Source organism: Heliangelus exortis, chromosome 9, assembly GCF_036169615.1.
Source record: "Heliangelus exortis chromosome 9, bHelExo1.hap1, whole genome shotgun sequence".
NCBI lineage: Eukaryota > Metazoa > Chordata > Aves > Apodiformes > Trochilidae > Heliangelus > Heliangelus exortis.
The window spans coordinates 26,053,282-26,073,549 of record NC_092430.1 but is presented as its reverse complement, the minus strand read 5'-3'; the positions used below and the strand labels follow the sequence as shown (position 1 = coordinate 26,073,549).

The window sequence follows — 20,268 nt, the reverse complement described above, 5'->3', positions numbered from 1 at the left end:
GGGTGTCAGTGCAGTGTTGGGATGGATGATGCCCCTTGCTGCACGGGGGTCCTGGTGGGTCACCTGTGGGTGGGTGCAGGTCCCGGCCTTGCCACAGGTTTGGGTCCTGGCTGTGGCAGGGGGGAGGTGAGTGTCCATCCCAACAGCACAGCCCCAGCCCTGCAGGCAGGAAACACCCACTGCATCCTCTGCTCATGTTAACAATTCATCAGTCCCTAGGAGGTTTTGTATTTTTGTGCTTAAAGTGGAAATTGTCGGGACAATTGTCAGCAACAGTGTAGGGACTCGAGAGAAACTGCTTCAGTAACCACAGCTCCCTTTTTCATGGGGCTGTCTGCAGTTAACAGTGCTGGGGTACAGCTGAGAGGGGCTGCTGGAACACTTGCTGAATTTTTTGAGGAGTTTTCACACTCTGACATGCTGCCACTTCCCTCAGCAAGATGCTGGTGTCCTCTGAGCCTCTCCTGCCTCTGGCCCTTGGACATCCCCCTGGGGAAGTCACACCAGCTGCAAAAGGAAACCTGAAACGTTTTGATCAAGTGCTGGGACAAGGATCACCTGTTCTTTGCTGACCTGAGGAGGAAATGCATCCCTTCTGGCAGTGCCAGCTGAGGTATTTGTTATCCTAAATTCAGTTTCAGTCAGAAAAGATACTGGGTGGTGTGTGTTTTCGCTTTTGGGTTTTTTTTTTTCTTTAAGATTTTACAGAAGTTTGCTGTTCCTTCAGAAGTGAATGTTGTGAAAAGCTCTAATGAAATAATGTGTGTTAACTTACCTAAAGTGGGTCATAGGCAACATGATTAATTAATTAATTTCATTAATCCTGCTATAATCAAAAACATGCTTCAGAGTTTTGCTTTACACAAAAAAACCTCTTTTGTCCCAGCCGTCAGTGAGAAAATTTATCTTCTATAAATGTTGCTGAAATATGGGAAAATGAATCAACTCCTCAGGAATTCTTGCTTAGCAAGTTCTGCTGAAAGCACAGGTGTTAATGCCTGTCAGAGCCAGAGCCTGACTTTGATCCTGCTTAAGCAGGAGCAAATTAGTTGACTTGGCCTGATGCTGCTGGAGTTCTGCCAGCACAGTACAAATGAGATCAAATGTAGGATCTTTATAGGAAAGGGATATAAAAAGATGAATGATTTCTTGTCAGGTTTTTCTGTGGTCACTTCCAAATTCTGAAGGCCAAAACAACCTTCCTTCCACTGATGTGGTCCTTGTCATTCTCCCATCATCTGTTTTTCTGCTCTTCTGGTGACCACTACCAGGCACTGAGTGGCATTTGTGTAGACCTCTGGGTCATAATGCCAAACAGCTTTTCCCCTGGAGGGAGGCTGTTAGGACTGCTTTTAGTCCCCTGTTAGGACTGCTTTTAGTCCCCTGTTAGGACTGCTTTTAGTCCCCTGTTAGGGCTGCTTTTCCTCCTTGTGCATTATATTTGTTCACACCGAGCTTCATCTGTCAATTTACATGGAGTTTTCCACTATCATGAATGAGCTTCTTACTATGGAATAACTCAGAGGACTGTATCACCTGGCAACTTGTTGCCTTTTCCACATGGCAAACATCTTAATATTCAGCAGAGCCATATGTGGAGCTGGTGTTGTTTTTTTCTGGAGGGATTCAGACAGGAGGCTTCTGCCTGAGAGGGGGTAGGAGAGTGCAGGCATGTTCAGCTCTGGTGGCCTCAGTTTGCACCAGTCAGGCTGTTACTGCTGCCCCTGGGACTCAAATCACCACCCTGTTCTTACCCCAACTAACCAGGAAGCAACAGCTACTGCTGCACATACACGTTAGCACAGCATGCTATGCAGGATAGTTTTTGCAAAATATTTATTACAAAATAAAAGTAAATATGGCAACAAAACTTAAATAGCAATGTCATGTCACTGGCCATAAAGCTCTTGCTGTATGATTAGTCTTTTACCATAATCAGTAATCAAGTAGGCCTCTGAGGGAAGCTGCATGTGGACTGCTTGAATATATTTATTATTGGCTCTAGCTGTTTGAGATGCATTAGTTGTGTGCCTCCTCCTTCTGCCAGTACCTGGCTGTACCATGTGCTGGGCTCACTGATGCCCCTCAGCCAGGCTGGAGGTGGCAATTCCCACACTCTGTGAAGCCCAATAGGCTTTACCCCAGCCCTTCCTCCCCTTTTCTTTTAAAAACACAGCACATGATCCAATGCCCATCCCTTTTTACTAAGGTAGCAGGAAATGGAGTAGCAACACTGAAGTACCTGTTGTTCCCCTTCGAGCCACAACTTCTCTTGTAAGAGGTTGCTTGGATTTCTTTCCCACCTCCTAAAAACTGGTACTGAAGTTCACCAGTGAAAGAGCAAGTCTGTGTTCCTGCTGAAAGGGCTTTTATGTGCACTCCATAGAGGAATGCAGTTCTTCAAGTCTCAAGACATATGTCTAATGGAAGCACTCTTTAAATAAAATACAATTAAATTTAAAAAAAAAAGGTGGGGAATCTTCCTAAGGCACCCAAGAATTTAAAAAAGACCTTTTCTCACCCATTTTACTTACAGGACACTCTTGTTCCTCTTCTCTCCAAGGTTAAAAATGTTGGCTAGTTAGGAACCTTAGCTATACGTGATGACATAGCTGAAGATCATTTAAAAACAAAACAAAAAGAACAGAAAGAAAACCCTTGGTGAATGTAAAGCTGTACGTCCAGACAGCCCACAGGCAGGCAGGTCATGGACAGCAGGTAGAAATGGTGACGTTAATGCCCAGGTTGCCGTTGTCAGCGAAGAGGTGAGCGATGGCGGTGTCGAAGGCCAAGCAGTCGCTGTTGCGAATGGCAGCGGAGACCCCGTCGTGGATGGAGCGCGGCGTCGCCTCCCACGTCAGCCGCCGGCGGTTCCCATTCAGCTCCAGTCTGTAGGCAAAGTTCTCCGCCTGCTTGCGGGTGCCGATGAGCAGCACGATGGCAAAAAACTGCTGGTGGCCTTCGTACTTCTCTTGTTTCTCCAGCACCAGCATGAAGTGGTGGCCAAAGCAGGACTGCATCATCACCCAGTCAACCGCTCCGGGAAGGTTAATGTCTGTGGCAAGGAAAACGATGTCTTCTCCCTGAAGGGTGGTAATGCTTTTGTGGGCATGCATGAGGTGGGACATCACGGCTTCCAAGGATCCCTGCCACTTGCAGGAGGCACCAGGACACGGGCAGGAGTAGGGACGATACTCGCAGATGTCTTCGTGTTCTGGCTTTTCTGTGTGGTGGAGTGTCAGGGAGCAGCCCGTTGTGGCATACTGGGAAAAACAAACACAAGCTGTCAGGAAAGGCACCAGCTCCACTGCTCCCAACTGGGAACACTGGTCATCAACCAGCACTCTTGTGCTTGTTGCAAATTTTACATGAGATACTTATGTTTAGCCCTGGATTCAGAGCTGAGCTCCGTTTATTTTTTTTGTTTCCACTTAAAAATGGATTCCTCTTGTCTGTTGTGGATGGTTCTTTTTAACGCAAGTGCTTAGATAAAATGGATTGTAAGGCAGAATTCTGGTTGCTGTTGAAGTTAGATCTGATCGGTTCTAGATTAGCTGAAGTGGTCCTGGTTGGGATTTTTCTTTTCTTTAAAAAGAACAAAGGATTCTAGTTTCAGCAAAGAGTAGCTAGAGTGAAGTATTTTTAATAGATGTATCTTATTACCATCACAGAGCAAATTCAAATGCAGATTCCCCACAGCTTTTTTTTAACCCTGCAACAGTATCAAGACTGCAAGTGTGAGAAGTGGAAAGAGAGGGGATGGTTTTTCACTGAGCATAAAGCTAGCAGACAAGTACAATCTAATTTCTCTTAATTGCAATGCTAATTCTGTCATGCTGGCTACAACACCTGTGCATGGCTGCTCATGGACACTGTGACACTTCCTTGAGGGTGGTTATAACCAAGGGATAAATGATTATGTCTGGGCTCATATGTGTGCAAGAAATTTCAGCTCAAAGGGTTAAATTCCCAAGGTGCAAATCACCCGTGCTGCGAGCACCAGAATACTGGTGCAGAGACCTGACCTTGCACTTTTGAAGGAGCTTGTTTGATAAAGAGTTGACATGAGCCCTCACTTACTGTGTCTGCCCCTGCTGCTTAATCCTCTGCTCAGGGCTTTATTGCAGGGCACTGTGAGGAGCAGGGTGCCCTCCTGCCACTGCAGGACCCCCTGATGGCAGACACAGGTTTGCCACGACTGCTGTCCTGCCACAGGCTCCCAGGTATGTGCATGGTTCCAGCCCTGGTGACCTGCTTGTGTCTCCCGTGTCCATACCCCTGCTAACACTTCAGTCATCCAAGGTGCTGAAGAGCAGCTCTGAGTCTGACCTCAAAAACAAGATCAGAAAGCTGCTGGTTAGGGGAAAACAGATGTCTATGCAAAAGCTGTAGAAGTGAGAGCTTAAAATCAAGAAGAGCAAATGGTGGTGGCTTTGCCCTTCAGGGTGAGAGGTGCCTATGTTGGTGTGCTCCCAAACCCATCACTGGGTTTCACTGGGTGAGATGCCCTACCAGTCATGGGAGGCTGTTGACAGCAAAACTGACTTGCCATCTTCATGCTGCTTGGCAAATGTCACTGATCTTTATCACCCCCTCCAAGCCTGCTTTGTCTCTTCCCCTGCACAGGTCACACAGTATCTCTGAGCTACTTGGCCTGTGACCTTTTCCAGTTCTACCATGTCCACTTTGGGACAGGGAGCTGGGGCTGTGCGTGGTGTTAACAGTTCAGGTGTGACACCAATGCCAGGGCTGGCCTATTTTCTGCTTTTTCATTGCTCCTCACATAATTTCTAGTATTCTGTGCTGGAAAGCATCATGTACATGTTTTCATGGCTGTTTAGCTCTGTGTTCTCCTTCCCAAGAGGTCAGCTCAGAGCTCATCCCCACACACATGACTTGCCATGACATGTTTTTGCCATTTATGTCACTCCTGGTGCTGCTCTGACCTCCACTTTGATGGGACAGCTTTCTGAGTCTCCTAAAGCATTTGGAAAATATCAGTTGAGCCTGAATGTGCTCAACAGAGGCAGGACAGTATTATCAACCCTGTAAATGAAGGTAGGCACAGGCATGGGATTTAAGTAACTTGTCTGAAACCACACAGGCAATCAGAGGCAGAGTGGGGAATATGCCTGCTAACTCCAAATCCCTCCTGCTCAGGCCAGCAGACTCTCTAGGATACAAGTAGGTTGAGATAAAAATAGTGCTCCTGGAAAGAAGAGGCATGCCAGCTCCTATGAGTGTTGTCAGCAATGTTTAGGGCCTCAACAAGGACTGAGACCCTCTCGTGCTTCTCCTTCCTCCAGTCCTTTGTAAAGATCTGTCCCTGCTTTTAAGATCTTCCCCAGGCTTCTGAAGCATCCATTCCAGCATGGGCACAGATGCTGTCAGCCCAGCAGTGATCCCAGGGAGCTCTCCTGGGGGTGCACAATAAGCCTGTGCTCCCTGGAGCCCCACACTGGGGAGGAACCTGGCTCAGGCCACAGGCAGCTGCCTGGCAGTGTGTTTGTAAATGCTGCTCTGCCAGCAGTGCTGGGGCTGCTGACAGCACAGCCCAGAAAGGACCAGAGAGCACTGTGTCATTCCACGTGGAGCCTGCAGCCTCCATCCATCTGTGCAGGTAGGGTCAAGTAAGCAGATCCCTCTGTGTAATGATGTCTGTTCAGTTAAAACCAAAATAATCTTGCACTTTTTTAATCAGAAAACCCCCACTGCTTTATTTGAGTCTACTATGTCTTGGAAATAGATGTGTGATCTCATTTAGATTCAGTATATTTGCTTAAAATCTTTAAAATTACTTTAAAGGGAAAAAATAGAGCTCTGAAGAAGAGGCTGTAGAGGCAGCACTGGACAATGTACAGGAATAAGTCTGTATACCATAACATGAATCTGCAATTTCTGTTTTAAAGTTGTATGTTTACATGGGAAATGTCATGCTTTCCTGTGAGCTGATGGTGCACCAGCAGTACTCTAGGGACACAAGCAGAACTGCTCTACCTCCTACCACCTGACTAAAGAAAATTAAGGAAAGTAATTACTCTGTTATTATTTAAGCCTGTTAGTTTATATATAGTCTCACTATGCTTTCCACTTTTTAAATACAAAGTATTCAAATTTTTTTCCCCCGCAAAACAAAATGTAGTACAGTACAATGAGTTTACAGGATTCACTTTTTTTCACAAGGACCAGAACTGTCTGGAGTCTCAGATGCTGGTATCTCCAGTTAGAGATAGCTGTGTTGAAGGATCTTGGAATACCCTTGGTGAGGGGTATCTGCCCTAGCTTCCAAAGTGCAGAACATCACCATTCTTAGGAAAGCTGGTAAGAATGGGGCTTCAAGCCCCATTTACTTAGATGTATTTTTAATGCATGTAATAACTAGAAAAGTAATTTCTGATGCTAAATTGTTATGTTGAACTGATCTCAGTACTGAGAATTCCCTGGTGTACCTCTGCAGCAGTTTGGTTGTTTTGTTTGTTTGACTTCTCCCTGTGGTACATTGCTAAATGCCATCTGTATAGCTGCCCACCTGGGCTGCTGTCAGTGTGTAAACACACTCTGGGTTTGCTCCTGGACATTCTCTCCTCAGTGCTGGGCCAGGTTTAGCCCATGCGAGTTGGAGGTGAGCTCTACTGCAAACGGAAATGCAAGCAGGAACTGCCCACGGTTTTGCACCGGGCAGAGGAGGAGTGATGGTCCCACGTCATTTCCATGGCCACCATCACTCAAGCATGAATATCTCTGTTTGTCAAGCCCCACCACAAAAGGCCAACAAACCAGAAACACCTCTCCCACCCTGCACTGCTCAGCTTGACGGGTCACGGTTCCCAGCTTAGCAGCAGATGATCACAGAGCACCTCCCACACTGCTCTGAGAATGGATTCTCATGTCTCTTCATGAAACTTCCAATTCATCAGATTTATTTTCCTTTACAGACATATTGGCCAAACCCCCCTCCCCCCCCCCAAAGTTACAGAAGAACCCATATCTGAATTAAGTCAGCTTCAGAGCATAAAGGGCAGCTTTATATTATTTTCCACTTGCACTTATTTAAAAGATGAAAGAAAACAACTAGATCCTTTTGGCATTTTTAAATCAGTAGTTTGTGTTTAAATTTTCATTTTCTGCTGGTTGCTTAGAGCACTAAAAGGCATTTTCAACAACTTCACTGTTTCTTTAAGATTTAAACTATCTTGTAGATTTTTTTCCAGAAGCCCTGTAGAGCACAGAGATGCAGTAACTGTAATTCTTTTTACAGCATTTCAAGAGCAACCCTCAAAGCAGCTACACCCACAGGCAACACCAAATCCCCTATTTCTGTTTCTGTCACACCTCAGTCCTCATTTCAAGTAGCATTCACAGTTGTCTCTATAAGTGATGGGACCTCCTCCAGCCAGACCACTGTCCCTGTTTGTTCTTTCAGATTTTCTGGAGCTCTGACTTTCTTCCCCTCCCTCTCCCCAAGAGCTTACATCAGTTCCCTCAACACAGTGAAAGCCTCAGGTGAGTCAGAGCCGGGCTGGGCACTGGTGTGTGCCAGCTGCAGAGCAGCTCTGGCTGAGCCCCTGGTGCTGCTGTGGCACCCATGGGTGCTCGGTGGGTCACCCCCTGAGCACTGCCTGTCCCTGCACATCACCCACTGAGCACCACAGCCCTGGTGGTTTGTTGCTGGGCACAAGAAGCATGAGTGAAACACATGAACGTGTGCTGATCTCATCATGCGGCTCCTGGGAACGGGGAAAGCAGCTGAGCAGGAATTGCTGATGGCAGAAAGAACCCACATAAAAGAGAGGGTGTGCGAGAGAAGAGGAGCAGAGACTTATTTACCTTTGCCTGCCTGAGGAGCTGCTGGGTGCCCAACGTGTGGGGGGCAGAGAGCTTGTGAGCAGAGGCTGCTGACAGGGAGGGAGCCTGATCCCGCGTGGGTCACACCACAGCATCTCCTGGGACACAGGGCTCTCAGGTCCATGCACCTGAGCTGGGCAACTTGCAGGGACACGTGTAACATGGCCCAGGGTTCCTGCCAGCACTAGGATCTCACTGGGCCACCGAGAGGTGCAGATTGACCACTGCTGGTTCAGTCTCTCTGCAGATTTCCCAGCTCTGAACTAGCTTGCAGGCACAAGAAACCAGACCAAGCCCAGTCCACAGCCTCTGAGACACTGACCAGCACACACCCACACCTTGGGTTACTGCAGAGACCACCAAAACACAGCTGGGTTAAAGCAAAGCTCCCAGTTCTGTAACCAAGATACTAAGTTGCCCAACCTTCAGCACTTGCTTCTGCAAACCTCACCAGCCCCCCTCCTCCTCCAAGCCACTGCTTGAAGAGCACAATATTGACCCCAGGAGTAATAGTGGGAGGGATTTTTGGAAATGCTCTTTAACTGGTTGACATGTGCTAGCCACGTTGTTATTTATCTTTAGAGAATATCCAAACTAAACTAAAAGAGTGTTTACGGCTGACACACCTGAACCAGAACTTGCTGGACAGATGCCAGACAGCCTGGCACCTGCAGGCAGCAGAGCTGCACCTCGGTGCAGGGAAGGGCTGCAAGGACTCTGGTCCAGGGAACTGCTCCAGCCCGGATGCCTCGGTTCTGCTGCAGACAAGCACGGAATGCCAGTTGTCACAAATGAGACGCTTCAGAAAATCAGAACTAGGCCAGCATTTCTGTGAAAAAACCTGCACTGGCTGCCTGTGTTCCCCTGGGCTCAGCCGGGGTCACAGCTGGGCACATGGCATGCTGCACTTCTAATGCGTTCAGCAGAGGGGACCCGTGCCCTACCACCGTGCTCCATCTGCTCCATCTATCCCGAGCTTAACTCCCACCCGAGGGTGAGCAGCCGAGCAGCCCCACGCTACCACAGCCTCTGCCAGCCCCCCCGCTCCGTGACCCAGCCCGCGGCACACGGGGCTCTCCCCACGCATCACGCGTGCTCCATCCACACGGAGGATCCGCTCTGGAGGTGCTGTCACCCCCGTGCATCCCGAGCGATGCTCCTGCGGGCTGCCCGGGGGCCGTGCCTGCCGGGAGCAGCGGAGGCGGTGCGGGCTCCCGGCGCTCACCGGAACGCTCGCCACGTGCCACCGGCGGTCCCACCACCGACAGCTCCCTCCTTAAAAACTTTCTTCTATTCCTCGCCAGCAGTGGCTCCAGCAGTTCCACTATCCGCCCTGCCATCACTTCAGCCTCTGGTTTCAGAGTACTTTTGATATTATGGAGGTGTGAGGGGGCTCCAGGAAGAGATAAAAAAGAGCACGGATATTGTGGTGTTCAGAATTAAGACGAAGGGCAGGGGGCGGGGGGCCCCATCCCGCTGCCACCCCCCTTACCTTGCAGGGGAAGAGCACCGCCGAGGCCACCTTCTCCATGGCCAGGTTCCTGATGCTGGGGGTGAGGGAGCCCCGGCAAGTGGGGCAGAGGCTCAGCTTCTGCCGGCATTGATTGCAGACCAGGTGCCCGGCCTGACACTGCAGGATGGGCGGCAGCACATAGTCGAAGCAGACGGGGCACTCGAAGAGCGAGGTCAGTTCGTGATGCTGCTGCTGCTGCTGCTGCTGCGGCGGGGGAGGAGGCGGCGGCGGGGGGGGTGGCGGAGAGGCCCCGCCGGGGCCGGGGAGGACAGCGGCGGGGCCGGCGGGAGACGGGGCGTGCTGCTGCTGCTTGCCGCAGGGCTTGTTAGCGCCGGGGCCGGCGGAGGACGGGCGGCTCATGGCGCCGCCGACACCATCGGGACGAGGGAGGGAGCGGCGGCAGCGGCAGCGGCGGCGCGGAGGGGAGCGGCGGCTGCGCGGGGACCCGCCCGCTCCCGGCATACCCTGCGCGGGGGCGGCCTGGGACGGGGTGCGGGGGGGCCGGAGCGCGGGGAGCGGCGGGGCCGGGCGGTGCGGCTGCTGTCGATGTCGGGGGCGGGTGGTTGGGTACTGTCGATGTCGGGAGCGATTCAATGCCCGTCGTCGTTGCGGGCGGTCAGCACTCCCGCGCCGCACCGTGCGCGGTGTCTCCAGCGTGCGGAGAGCTGGGTACCGGCCCGTGCGGGGCTCACGGTGGTGGAAACGCGGTGAAGAGTGTGTAACAGGTGCTCTGGTTTGGTTTCAGAGGTTATTTAGAGTGAGGTATTTTGGTTCACCATCGCGTCCCAGCGTCCTTGGCAAGTGGTTCACCTCTTGGCTGAGTTAGGCTTATAGTGGGACTCGGTGAACTTAAAGGTCACAGAATTGTTTGAAAGGACCTTTGAGATCATCGGGTCCAACCACTAACCGTTTTCATTCATAAAAGTTTTTTTTGGAACAAAAGTGTGATACTTGGAACATCATCTGACGCAGTAACACTGGAAGTGAAGACACCAGAGAAGACACGGGAGTCCCGGGACAGATCTGTCAGAATCCCTTTGCTCTTAGAGCCGGATTGAGAAATAAAGGCGAGCATTTGCTTGTAGGTGGTGGAGTCATGGCGCTGCTTGTAGGCGCTGTTTGTGTACAGGTTTATTGATCTCTGTTCTCCTGGTCCCTGTGGTGTGAATTGCCTCTGGCTGTGCTGGGTGGAGGTGCAATTCTCACCTATTCCATACAAAATCCCACCTGATAGCCCCGTGCAGCACACCCAGCCAGGGGACCAGAAACAAGCTCTGTCATACAAGGTCATTTCCCCTGTCGGCAAAATTGGAAAGTTTATCTCACTTTTATGATTTTCCCAAGAGTTCTTCTTGCAAATTGACTTTGAGGCTTCTTGTCCTTAAATGAACAGTACTTTCTCCTGAGATGCCCACACAGAGCATTTCTAACATTCTGCTAAAGTGGTTTTATTATCAAAGTTCCTTTAGGATGTGCAGCCCCGTGACTCATTCTTGGCTCCTGGCCTTGCAAAATTTCCAATTAAGGCATTATCTGTACTCAACTTCCAGTAAGAAGGCATCTTATTAGCTGTTTTTTCTCTCATGTTTGAGAGAAGACAGGGCACAGGGCACACCTCACTGGGAAAGTTTGCACCAGGAATGCAATATTGGGAATGAGTACCTTGAATTGCATTTTTAGAGGGCCCTGATGCTGCCCTGAGTGAAGCCTATGACTGTCTCTCCTTGAGCCCCAGAAGTGAGATGTGACTAAAATAAGATTTGCCAGTTACACTGAGTTACCTAAAAAACTAACAAGTAATTAATTCTCTCCACCTTGAGATGGACTCACTCAAGGTGCCAGAGTGAGTTTCACTGCTGTATGCCTGGGTTTGTTGCTTGCATTCCTTGCCAAGTCACCCCTCTTTCCCTCCAAATATTCCTGTATTTCAGGGTATGACAGCACCCCGGAGTGTCTCTGAGATGTGTCTGGGGGTTTGCAAGGTTTCTTTGTCTGCAAAGAAATTTCCAGGGTAGAAGTGAAAATCTTCAGAGCTTTCTGAGGTGCTGGAGCTGGGGGGTTTTCAGATAAGTTTGGCTAATAGCCAGATTCTGTCATCACTGCTTCTTATTTTTAAATCATCCATGAGCGTGATTGTTACCTTACAGAAATGAGCAAGGGCTGAGTTCTCTTCGGGGGAAATTAGCAGCTTAAATTTAGCCCCACACTGCAAGAAGGTTATAAAAAAGACAGGAAGCTGTGGGGGCAGAAGGATAAGAGCCTGAGGGAGGCAGCAAGAGTCTGTGTGCCTGCAGCTTTCTCTTCCCCTTTCCATCAGCAGCATCATTTGCTGCCACCCTGGCAGCCCCCATGCTGTGGAAAACTGCTCTGGAAGTCTGGAAAGCCAGTGTTTGCACCCTTTTGTCTCTGTAGTAACCTGTTAAGCCCTGATTTGGTGTACCCAGCCTGGCAATACTCGGTGTTGTGCATTTCCTCAGCATTTACCACGCGGTGTCATTCATCTGTTATGAATTATTTGCATAAGCACACACTGGTTTTCCACACTTAAAATAAGAGCTGTCTTGCAGCATCTGGTTGCAAGATCCCCCAGGCTTAGGGTGCTGCCAGCCCTGCCCCCAGGCCCTGCTGCAGTGGCAGGCTTGTCACCGTGTCAGCAGGGCTGTGGCTGCCTGGAGATGCAGTGTTTGGCTGCTCACCTGCAGGGATGCCCCATGCTCAGGGAACTGAAATGAGCAGCAACTGAGGAAGGGGGCAGTGGGCAGTGACCAGTGCAGACCCCACATTAGGTTGCTAACCAGCAGGCTCCTCACCCATCCAGGCTAAATTTCAGGCTGCTTATGACCACTCAATTTTATTTTATTTTTATTCAAACTCTTTAATCCAACTTCTGGGTCGCTCACAGAAAGGTTTATTGTTCTCAGTACAGTTGTCACTAGCAACACACGTTTTTGTGTGACTAATAGGTCTTTGTTTTTGGGGTGTTGTCTATAAAAAAGGAAGTAGAAAGCGGTTAACATGAGTGAGGAGCAATGTGCCCAGCCCGTGCTCCCAGAGCTGCTGCAGGGTGCTCGGAGTCAGTGAAATCACTGACTTCACAGCAAGGAGAACCTCACCAAACTTTACTTTGCCCCAGTCCCCATGTATCAGCTCTGGTTCCTGGCTGGAGTGCAGGACGCAGGGTCTGGCTGTGGTCTGTGCTTGAGCTGTTGCTGGAGCAGGAGAGAGGTTGGGTTGCAGAAGTCACAGCTGTGGGGAGCCGGGAGGAAACCTGGCTCGTTGCAGACAGATAAATTAGTTGCACACCCTGGATTAAATCAATTAGATGCACACAGTATTGTCACTTCCCAATGTTCCTTTTGCTTCCACTGCACTCTTAAGAGACATCTCGGTTGCTTAAACACCTCTGCCTAGCACAGGAGGAAGGCAAATTGACGCTCTCTTTCCTCTGTCTGACGGCTGTCGTGGGAAGCAGAGGAACCTGCACCACACCCCGGGACATGAGCGCAGCGAGGACCCATCGCCAGTGACTGCTCCTCGCCAGAGCAGGTGCCAGAGGCTGTTTTGGTGGTGAGAGTTGTTTCATCTCCTCCAGATGGCAGTGTGCAGTGGAGTCCGCGGCACTGGGAGGTGCTGGGGCTCAGAAGAAGGGGTCTGTCCATCTCCTCAGAAGAGGGTCTGTTCTGTCCATCTCCTCAGAGGAAGGGGTCTGTCCATCTCCTCAGAAGAGGGGTCTGTCTTGTCCATCTCCTCAGAGGAAGGGGTCTGTCCATCTCCTCAGAAGAGGGGTCTGTTCTGTCCATCTCCTCAGAAGAAGGGGTCTGTCCATCTCCTCAGAAGAGGGGTCTGTCCTGTCCATCTCCTCAGAAGAGGGGTCTGTCCTGTCCATCTCCTCAGAAGAGGGGTCTGTCTTGTCCATCTCCTCAGAGGAAGGGGTCTGTCCATCTCCTCAGAAGAGGGGTCTGTTCTGTCCATCTCCTCAGAAGAAGGGGTCTGTCCATCTCCTCAGAAGAGGGGTCTGCCTTGTCCATCTCCTCAGAAGAAGGGGTCTGTCCCATTCCAGCTGATGGTTGCACCTGCCCACTTGGTCCTGATTGCCATCTCCACAGCTGGACACCTCTTCCCCTGTCTGCTTGGCTCTTCATGTCTATCCTTTTCCCAGTGATGAGAATGAGTGTCTGAAAGGGGAACACAGTTTAAAAATCTAAAAAAAAACCCCAGCCCCTCTCAGAGCAGTTTTAGAAAAGGCTGAAAGCAGAGTGGGCAGGATTGCTGTAGGTGTGCCAGGTTGGTGAGACTGTTCCCTGCCTTGGGAAATCCAGGCACTGTAGGTACAGCTTTGGGCTTCTTGCAGAGTGTGTTCGCATAATTTTTTTTCTGAACAGCTCTCTGTCCTTTCAGAGCTAGGATTTTATTTGTGGATGTAACAGCTTGAGAGAGCTGGGGTTCTTCAGCCTGGAGAAGGCTCCATGCAGACCTTATTGCACCTTCCTGTACTTTAAGGAGGGCTACACAATGGGGACAGACATTTTATCTGGGCCTGTAGTGCTGGGATAAGGGGTGATGGTTTGAAACTGAAAGAGTGGAGATTCAAATTATATATAAGGAAAAAACATTTTATAATGAGGGTGATGGGACCCTGGCCCTGGTTGCCCAGAGTGGTGGAGGATGCCCCATATCTGGGAACATCTCAGGTCAAGTTGGAGAGGGATCTGGGTGACCTGATCTGGTTGAAGATGGCCCTGCCCGTGACATGGGGTTGTACTAGATGGCCTTGAAAGGCCTCTTCCAGCTTGACTCTATCTGTGAGTCCACAAATCTTTTTACACTGTGGTTTGGAGCAGTCTCCTCACATTCTGTGTAAAGGTTAATGTGATGTATGTTTTTATTTATGTATATATGCATGTAGTGTGGATGTTGCAGCACAATGAGTTGGATTCAATGATCTTGAAGGTCTTTTCCAACCAAAAGGGATCCTGTGACTCCGTATCTGTTAGGCACAGAGCACTGGACTCTGTGTGACAGCCCTGCCCGGGGTCTGGGGTGCCTACCCACGGTCAGACGGGCTCTTCTCCCCTGCTGCCCGCCGTAGAGGTGCAGGTGGAAGAGTTTCTCCCGTTTCCAGTCGCAGAGGAGGTGTCTGTCGGTGCTGAAGAGGACGCAGTGCCTGCGGGACGCGCTGCAGAGCCAGACGGGCAGGCGAGGGGTGCGCAGCCCCCGGCACACCTGGGGAGAGGAGGAGGGGACAGCCCGGCCTCAGTGCCAGGCTGGGAGCAGTGTGATGAGACGGCCCCGGCGGCCCTCACCTGCTCCTCCAGGCCCCGTCCCCAGCGCAGGTATCCCACGGGGCCGCGCCATGCCCGCCCCTCCGTGGCCCCGTCCTCGGGCTCTGGGCCACCATCCGGTTCCTGTGGGCTGGCCCGGCCCGTGAGGAGAAGGCTGATCAGGGCCTGCGGGCAGGTGAGATGGTCCATGGTCACACCATGGGGCAGCAGGAGAGAGCCCTTCGGTAAATGGCAGCTGGAGGCATGTCTGTCGTGGGCAGAGAAATGCCAGGCTACCAGGACCTTCATTAGCATCATCATTATCCATTTTTAAAACGGTCATTCATGACTGAAATTGGCAAAGTATTTTCCTATAACTTACCCTTTTTCCCCATCAGAGTAACAGATGAGACTTTTTTCCTAAATCAAATGTGGGAGTAATAAAAAAAGAACAGTTGAGAAATGCAGTTACTCTTACCTCTGTACAGGTGATGATTCCAGAACTGAAATTTAACAGAGGAGTTGCTGTGCAGCCTAAATCTTCTTGGACCCTGTAGGACCAAGCACAAAATGTTAGGATGGCACTGGGACCAGTGCCTGTGGTGGTGGCTTTACATCACTCTCTGATTAATAGGGAACAGGGAGAAGTCCTATGGACCCTTTTATTCCTCTGTGCTGTCCTGACACAGCAGTTTTATCCTGATGCAGCAGTTTTCTGCTCAGCTGGGGCTCTTGAACTTCAGTTAAAATTCCTGTTAAAATCCCAGTTCAGGGCTGTGTTCAGGCCCTGCAGACAGAGCCAGGATTTCCCTGGCAGCACTTGCTGCCATGAGGCCTCCATCACACCAGGCGTAGCCTGAACACAACTGTTTGAAGCAGAGGTGCAATTCTTTTGCTGACTAGCTAGGATAGTGTCACATCAGCATGTCATGTTCCATATTGGTATAAATATGCCTCTGTACCTTTCTAAAGCATCTTTACCCAAACCTAATTACATGAGGTTTAGAAAGACTCTGCCAGTGTCCTCTGCCAGCAGTCACCCTGGCAGAATCTGTCTGTGTTTACATAAACTCCTTTTGATTTTCATATTTTATTGCCTGTGACTGTTGATATCCATGGGTTTACACAGTACATTATTTTTGCTTTGCAAAGGGTTTCTCTCTGTCCTGCTGCCCCTCCTTGCTGGCTCCTGGGGCAGATGCTCAGGGTCTGCAACACCCACAGCCAGCGGGGCTGCTTCTCCACCTGTGGCTAAGAATGGACAGTCAGGTAAAACAAGAAAAAGACCAGTTCAGAAGATGTAACTGAACTAGAAGAAAATATTAAAAAATGGAAGCATACCTTTTCAGTGTCCTAGAGAAAAGTAAACTGTATAAAAATAGGATCACACCATGACTTCCTTCACCTTTGAACTGTAAAAAAGAAGTAAGTAATCTCAGGGGAGGAATTATGGCAGGTATATGATGTTTAATTAAACAATTCTTCTGCTTAAACAGAACCTTGGGTGAGTATGGTGCCAAATGAGTGAGGTGTTATTCCAGGAGGGCTTTGTTACTTATTTGGTTGAGTAGGATCAAGCTAAAAAAAAAAGAAGTAACTCTCAATAATTGACTAAACTGGCTCTGTACAATTTTTTTCCCCTCAGATTTTTGCTGAAATTGCAAGAAACAGTATTTTATATTTGAGTAATGTACAAAATGCTGCCTGTTTTCAAATGGCATTTTTGGGCTGAGAGTGCTGACATAGGTGGGTGCAGTCCTGGGGATTTAGTGGGAGCAGGATCGTTTCCCATAGGAAAGGCAAGAAATGATCCAGAACTGTGCATTAAGAGTCTGAATGTCCTGCTGAAGGTGATACTATTGTCCTCCATGAGGTCCACTATTGACTGGGAAATAAGATGCAAACAAGCACCAGAACAGCTCATAATAAAGCAAATATCTCACACTTACACAGCTTATGTGGTCAAAGATGAACTCCTGAGCTGCTGCTTTCTCAGAGAACTCAAACAGCTGGATCTGTAGGGCACGAGCATAGGGGGAGATGTGGTAAAGGAGATGCTAATGGTATCAAAAAGCTGAGCTGTTTTCTTTAGGTAAATTAAAGAATAATTCAAGAGTCTACTTGGCCCCTTCTTAAGCCAATGTGTGCAGCTGCACACAGAGAGTCAGAGGAACAGCTTTATGTTAAGTGAGCATTCGTCCTTTTTGTGGAAGAAGGACCAGGCTCAAATGGAAGGGAACAGCAGTTCCCTGGACTCCCCTAATGCCTCTGTGAGGAGACTCAAGTGTCAGAGGCTGCAGCTGGGACTGGTTCGAGAGTGCTCACAACTTGTGGTGCACCAGGAGTTACAGCACAGGATTATTATGAGATTTTAAGTTTCTTGCCTTCAAACATTTTAGGCCAAACGTGTCTTCATAGAAAGCCCCGCTTGCAGAAGGTGCTTCTGTACTCACTCTTTCTGTGAAGTTGTCAGCTGTGTAGTCTCCGCATGGGGCGATGTGGAGGGCGGTGGTGATGAGGCAGACGACGGCTCTGCCACCTCCTCCCGCTGCCCACAGGGTCTCTGCCAGGGCGGCGGCCAAAGCCTCTCCCTGCACCCTCCTGCTGATGCTGCACAGCCTGCAGGGAGAGGCCGTGGGGCTGGGGGGCACCTCGGGGTCCTGCCCCCCGGGGGGTGGTGGGTGCAGCCTCAGTGGGGTGCATGGAGGGGGTGTCTGCATGTCGAGCTGTGCCCGTTTGTCCCCAAAATCCCCTCTTTTCACTTGATGCTGTCACTGCCGCTGGGGTGGACATGCTCCCCATGGTGTGTCTGAGATCGTATGTCCCCTACAGCGGGGCCAACCCCCCCCTGCAGCCCGGGAGCAGCTGTGTGGTGCTGGCACTGCTGCCGGGAGGGGATGGGGGAGCATGCAGTGTTGTACAGAAACAGGGATTTGTTGGGAAAAGCCTTGCCTGAGAGTCAGACAAAGGTGCAAATCCCCACCTGTAGCCGCAAACCTGAGCTGGGGTCCAGTTTGGCTAAACCTAGAGGCTGGTGCTGGTCTATCTTAGTCCAAGTAACACAAGGAAATAGTTTCTGAATGTCCCAATGGGAAGGTTCAGCTTCTTACCTTTCTAGGTCAGTGCATTCTGTGTTTCTGATGAAGAGCAGGTATGTGATGATGTGTGCTTGTACAGCCATCAGAAGGGCTCTTGTGCCCCCCTGGAGACAGAAAGGCAGCACTCCCCAGTGCTCCAGAGCATCAGAGCCCGTGTCCATCCCCTCAGTCAGGGGAGCAGAGCACGGGGAGCATCCTTGTGTACCCCTGCCAGCTCCCAGGAGTGGCTGAGGCACTGATGAGAGGGTACTGGCCTCTTCACCCAAAACTTTACCTTTTCTGCCTCCAGAGCATAGCCCAGGTCAGAGTATGGCTCCTGAAACCTGAAGTTTGCTTTTTCCCACTCGCAGCTGAAGCGCTGGCACACGTCTCCAAAGAGCGACTGACGCAGCCCCTGCAGAGCAGGAGGAGGAGATAGAGGAAGAGCAGGAGGAGGAGGAGGAGGGTGTGGGTTCAGCTCCCTTCACGTGGGAGGATCTCAGGTCAGGGCAGGCTGGGGATGCTGCTGCAGTGAGCGTGCTACAGCAGAACAAAGTCATCTGCTGAGGATCAGGGTGTGCAGGAGGGGCAGGGACTGGTTGGGTGTGGGAGGCTGTGGTGGTACAGCTGGCACTGGAGCCTGTCCTGTCACCCACAGAACTCCTGAGCTCCTGGAGAAGGCTCTTCATGGGGCAGCAGGCACCCAGTGTGGGTGTCTCAAAACCAGGGGATGGGGTGAAGGCAGAAACATCTTACTGATCTCCTGAGCCTCTGCCTCCTGTCCTGAGGAGATTTGCTAGAAAGCCTGGAGAGAAAAGAACCGTTATGCTTTGCCATCTGACCTCTTATCTAATGAGACTTATGGCAGATCAGCTTTAAGGTTGTGTTGCAGCCGTGTTCTTTGAAAGTCTGATAAATAAATCATGGTGATATACCCTTCTGTTACAGCTCCCAGCAGCCTGCAGCCCAGCAGCAGCCTGAGCCTCCCCTCACGCCAGGTAAGGTTCCTGTGGCTCTTTCTTTCAACAAGATTAAATTACATCTCATGCTTCACTCCACAGGCCTGCTCACCATGGCCATTTCCAAGGAGATGGGACGGCCACCCCTGTCTGGAGGGACCAGGAGGAGCCTGGGGACTGCTGAGGGAGGCTGAGGTGGTGGTCGTGGTGGCCCTGTGGGCTCTCCAGCTCCAGGTGGTCCATGGCCACTGCTGCCTGGGTGCCTCTGGGTGGAGAGAGGAGCAGAAGGTCCATCATCCTCAGGCTGATCCCCCTGCACCAGTGTCACCCCCATATTGCAGCAGGGTGGGCACCATGGCCTGGGGGAGCCTTTGGCAGGCAGGACCTGCTGCCAGGCAGAACCAGGGGCTGGGCTTACAGCTCCCTTCAGACATGCAGATACATCCCTACAGGATAATGACAGGAAAATTTGTCTGAATTAGCTCAGTACTTCCCAGCCTTAGGACACAGCAGGGGTTACAAATATTTATGCTTGAGATCTTAATTCGTTATGTTTTTTTTCCTGTATTCTGAAATATACCATAAAACCTAAAAGGTTAATTTCTGTTGAAACTACTCAGTGCTTTGATTTAGATCAGAAGATACCCCTTTAAAATATCTGAAGACAATGAGTGTTTCTTAAAGGAGGAGCATCAAGAACTAAATCTTTATAAAGACTGTCTGCTGTGCTGTGTGCAGGGATGTGTCATTTCTCCTGTATTCAAACCTAAACAGTCGCAAAACCCACTAGACCAATACAAATTGCTTCCTTTTAATGAAACAGTTACCTGATGAGTTGTATTGCTGATTTCCAAACTGAAAAGGGAAAATAAAATAGAAATTAGAAAAAAGAAAGGGAAGCAGTGCAAACGTGAAGAAACAGAGCAGACAGAAAAGAACTTCAAACAGTAGAGTAAGAGCTGTAATACTTGCATCACTGAGTACAGGAAGACCTTTCCATGGTCATAATAAAACATAACTTTAAAAATTATATTTAATAAAGCACTTGGAGTTAAAAACATGTAATAATGAAGAAGAATAAAAATCTTACCTATGGAAACTAAAAATTTCTTTCCATTTGTTTAGGTCTGAAATTTTGCTGGCGATCTCCTCCAGCTGTGTCTGGGTCAGGGTGGGCTGAGCTCCTGTCTCACCCATGGCCCCAGGCGATGCTGGGGGCTCCTCAAGCACCCACAACCCTGTCCTGACCCCCAGGATGGCAGCTCCCACCCTCCCACCCTCATGAAACTTCCACCAGAGCCCTCGCTGCCTGCACGTTCCTGCTCACTGCATCAGCACATGAATGTTTAATGCCAGGCACAGTGCTGGGCTCCAGTTGGTCCAGAAAGCCAGAAGAGGATATGGTGTGGGATATCCCATCCCGTGGTCACATGCAGTGTCCACACCACCCATCCTGTCCCCTCCTGTCCCCTTCACCCTTTGTCCTACCACCCTTTGTGCCACACAGCCCCAGGCAGGGGATGAAACCCCACCTCAGGCTGGGTGACACTCCTGTCCAGGTGCCACCACCATGCATGGACCTTCAAGAACCTTCAAAATATGTTTGTATATTT

The 20,268-nt window shown here is 50.1% G+C and overlaps 2 protein-coding genes across 2 annotated transcripts; both read right to left on the bottom strand.

Moving 5' to 3' along the window:
- Positions 1-1,819: 1,819 nt before the first annotated feature.
- SIAH2 (siah E3 ubiquitin protein ligase 2) lies at positions 1,820-9,835 on the bottom strand. The gene is made up of 2 exons (XM_071752941.1): positions 9,338-9,835; positions 1,820-3,263 (listed from the first exon to the last, which is right to left on the bottom strand). Exons 1-2 carry the CDS (start codon positions 9,818-9,820, stop codon positions 2,706-2,708), a joined length of 1,041 nt encoding a protein of 346 aa, XP_071609042.1. The 5' UTR covers positions 9,821-9,835; the 3' UTR covers positions 1,820-2,705.
- A 3,519-nt stretch (positions 9,836-13,354) lies between these two features.
- MINDY4B (MINDY family member 4B) lies at positions 13,355-19,852 on the bottom strand. Its single transcript, XM_071751513.1, has 12 exons — positions 19,746-19,852; positions 18,768-18,920; positions 18,453-18,501; positions 17,992-18,111; positions 17,730-17,821; positions 17,073-17,373; positions 16,569-16,634; positions 15,961-16,031; positions 15,098-15,170; positions 14,662-14,805; positions 14,407-14,581; positions 13,355-13,533 (listed from the first exon to the last, which is right to left on the bottom strand). Exons 1-12 carry the CDS (start codon positions 19,850-19,852, stop codon positions 13,391-13,393), a joined length of 1,494 nt encoding a protein of 497 aa, XP_071607614.1. The 3' UTR covers positions 13,355-13,390.
- Positions 19,853-20,268: the final 416 nt, after the last annotated feature.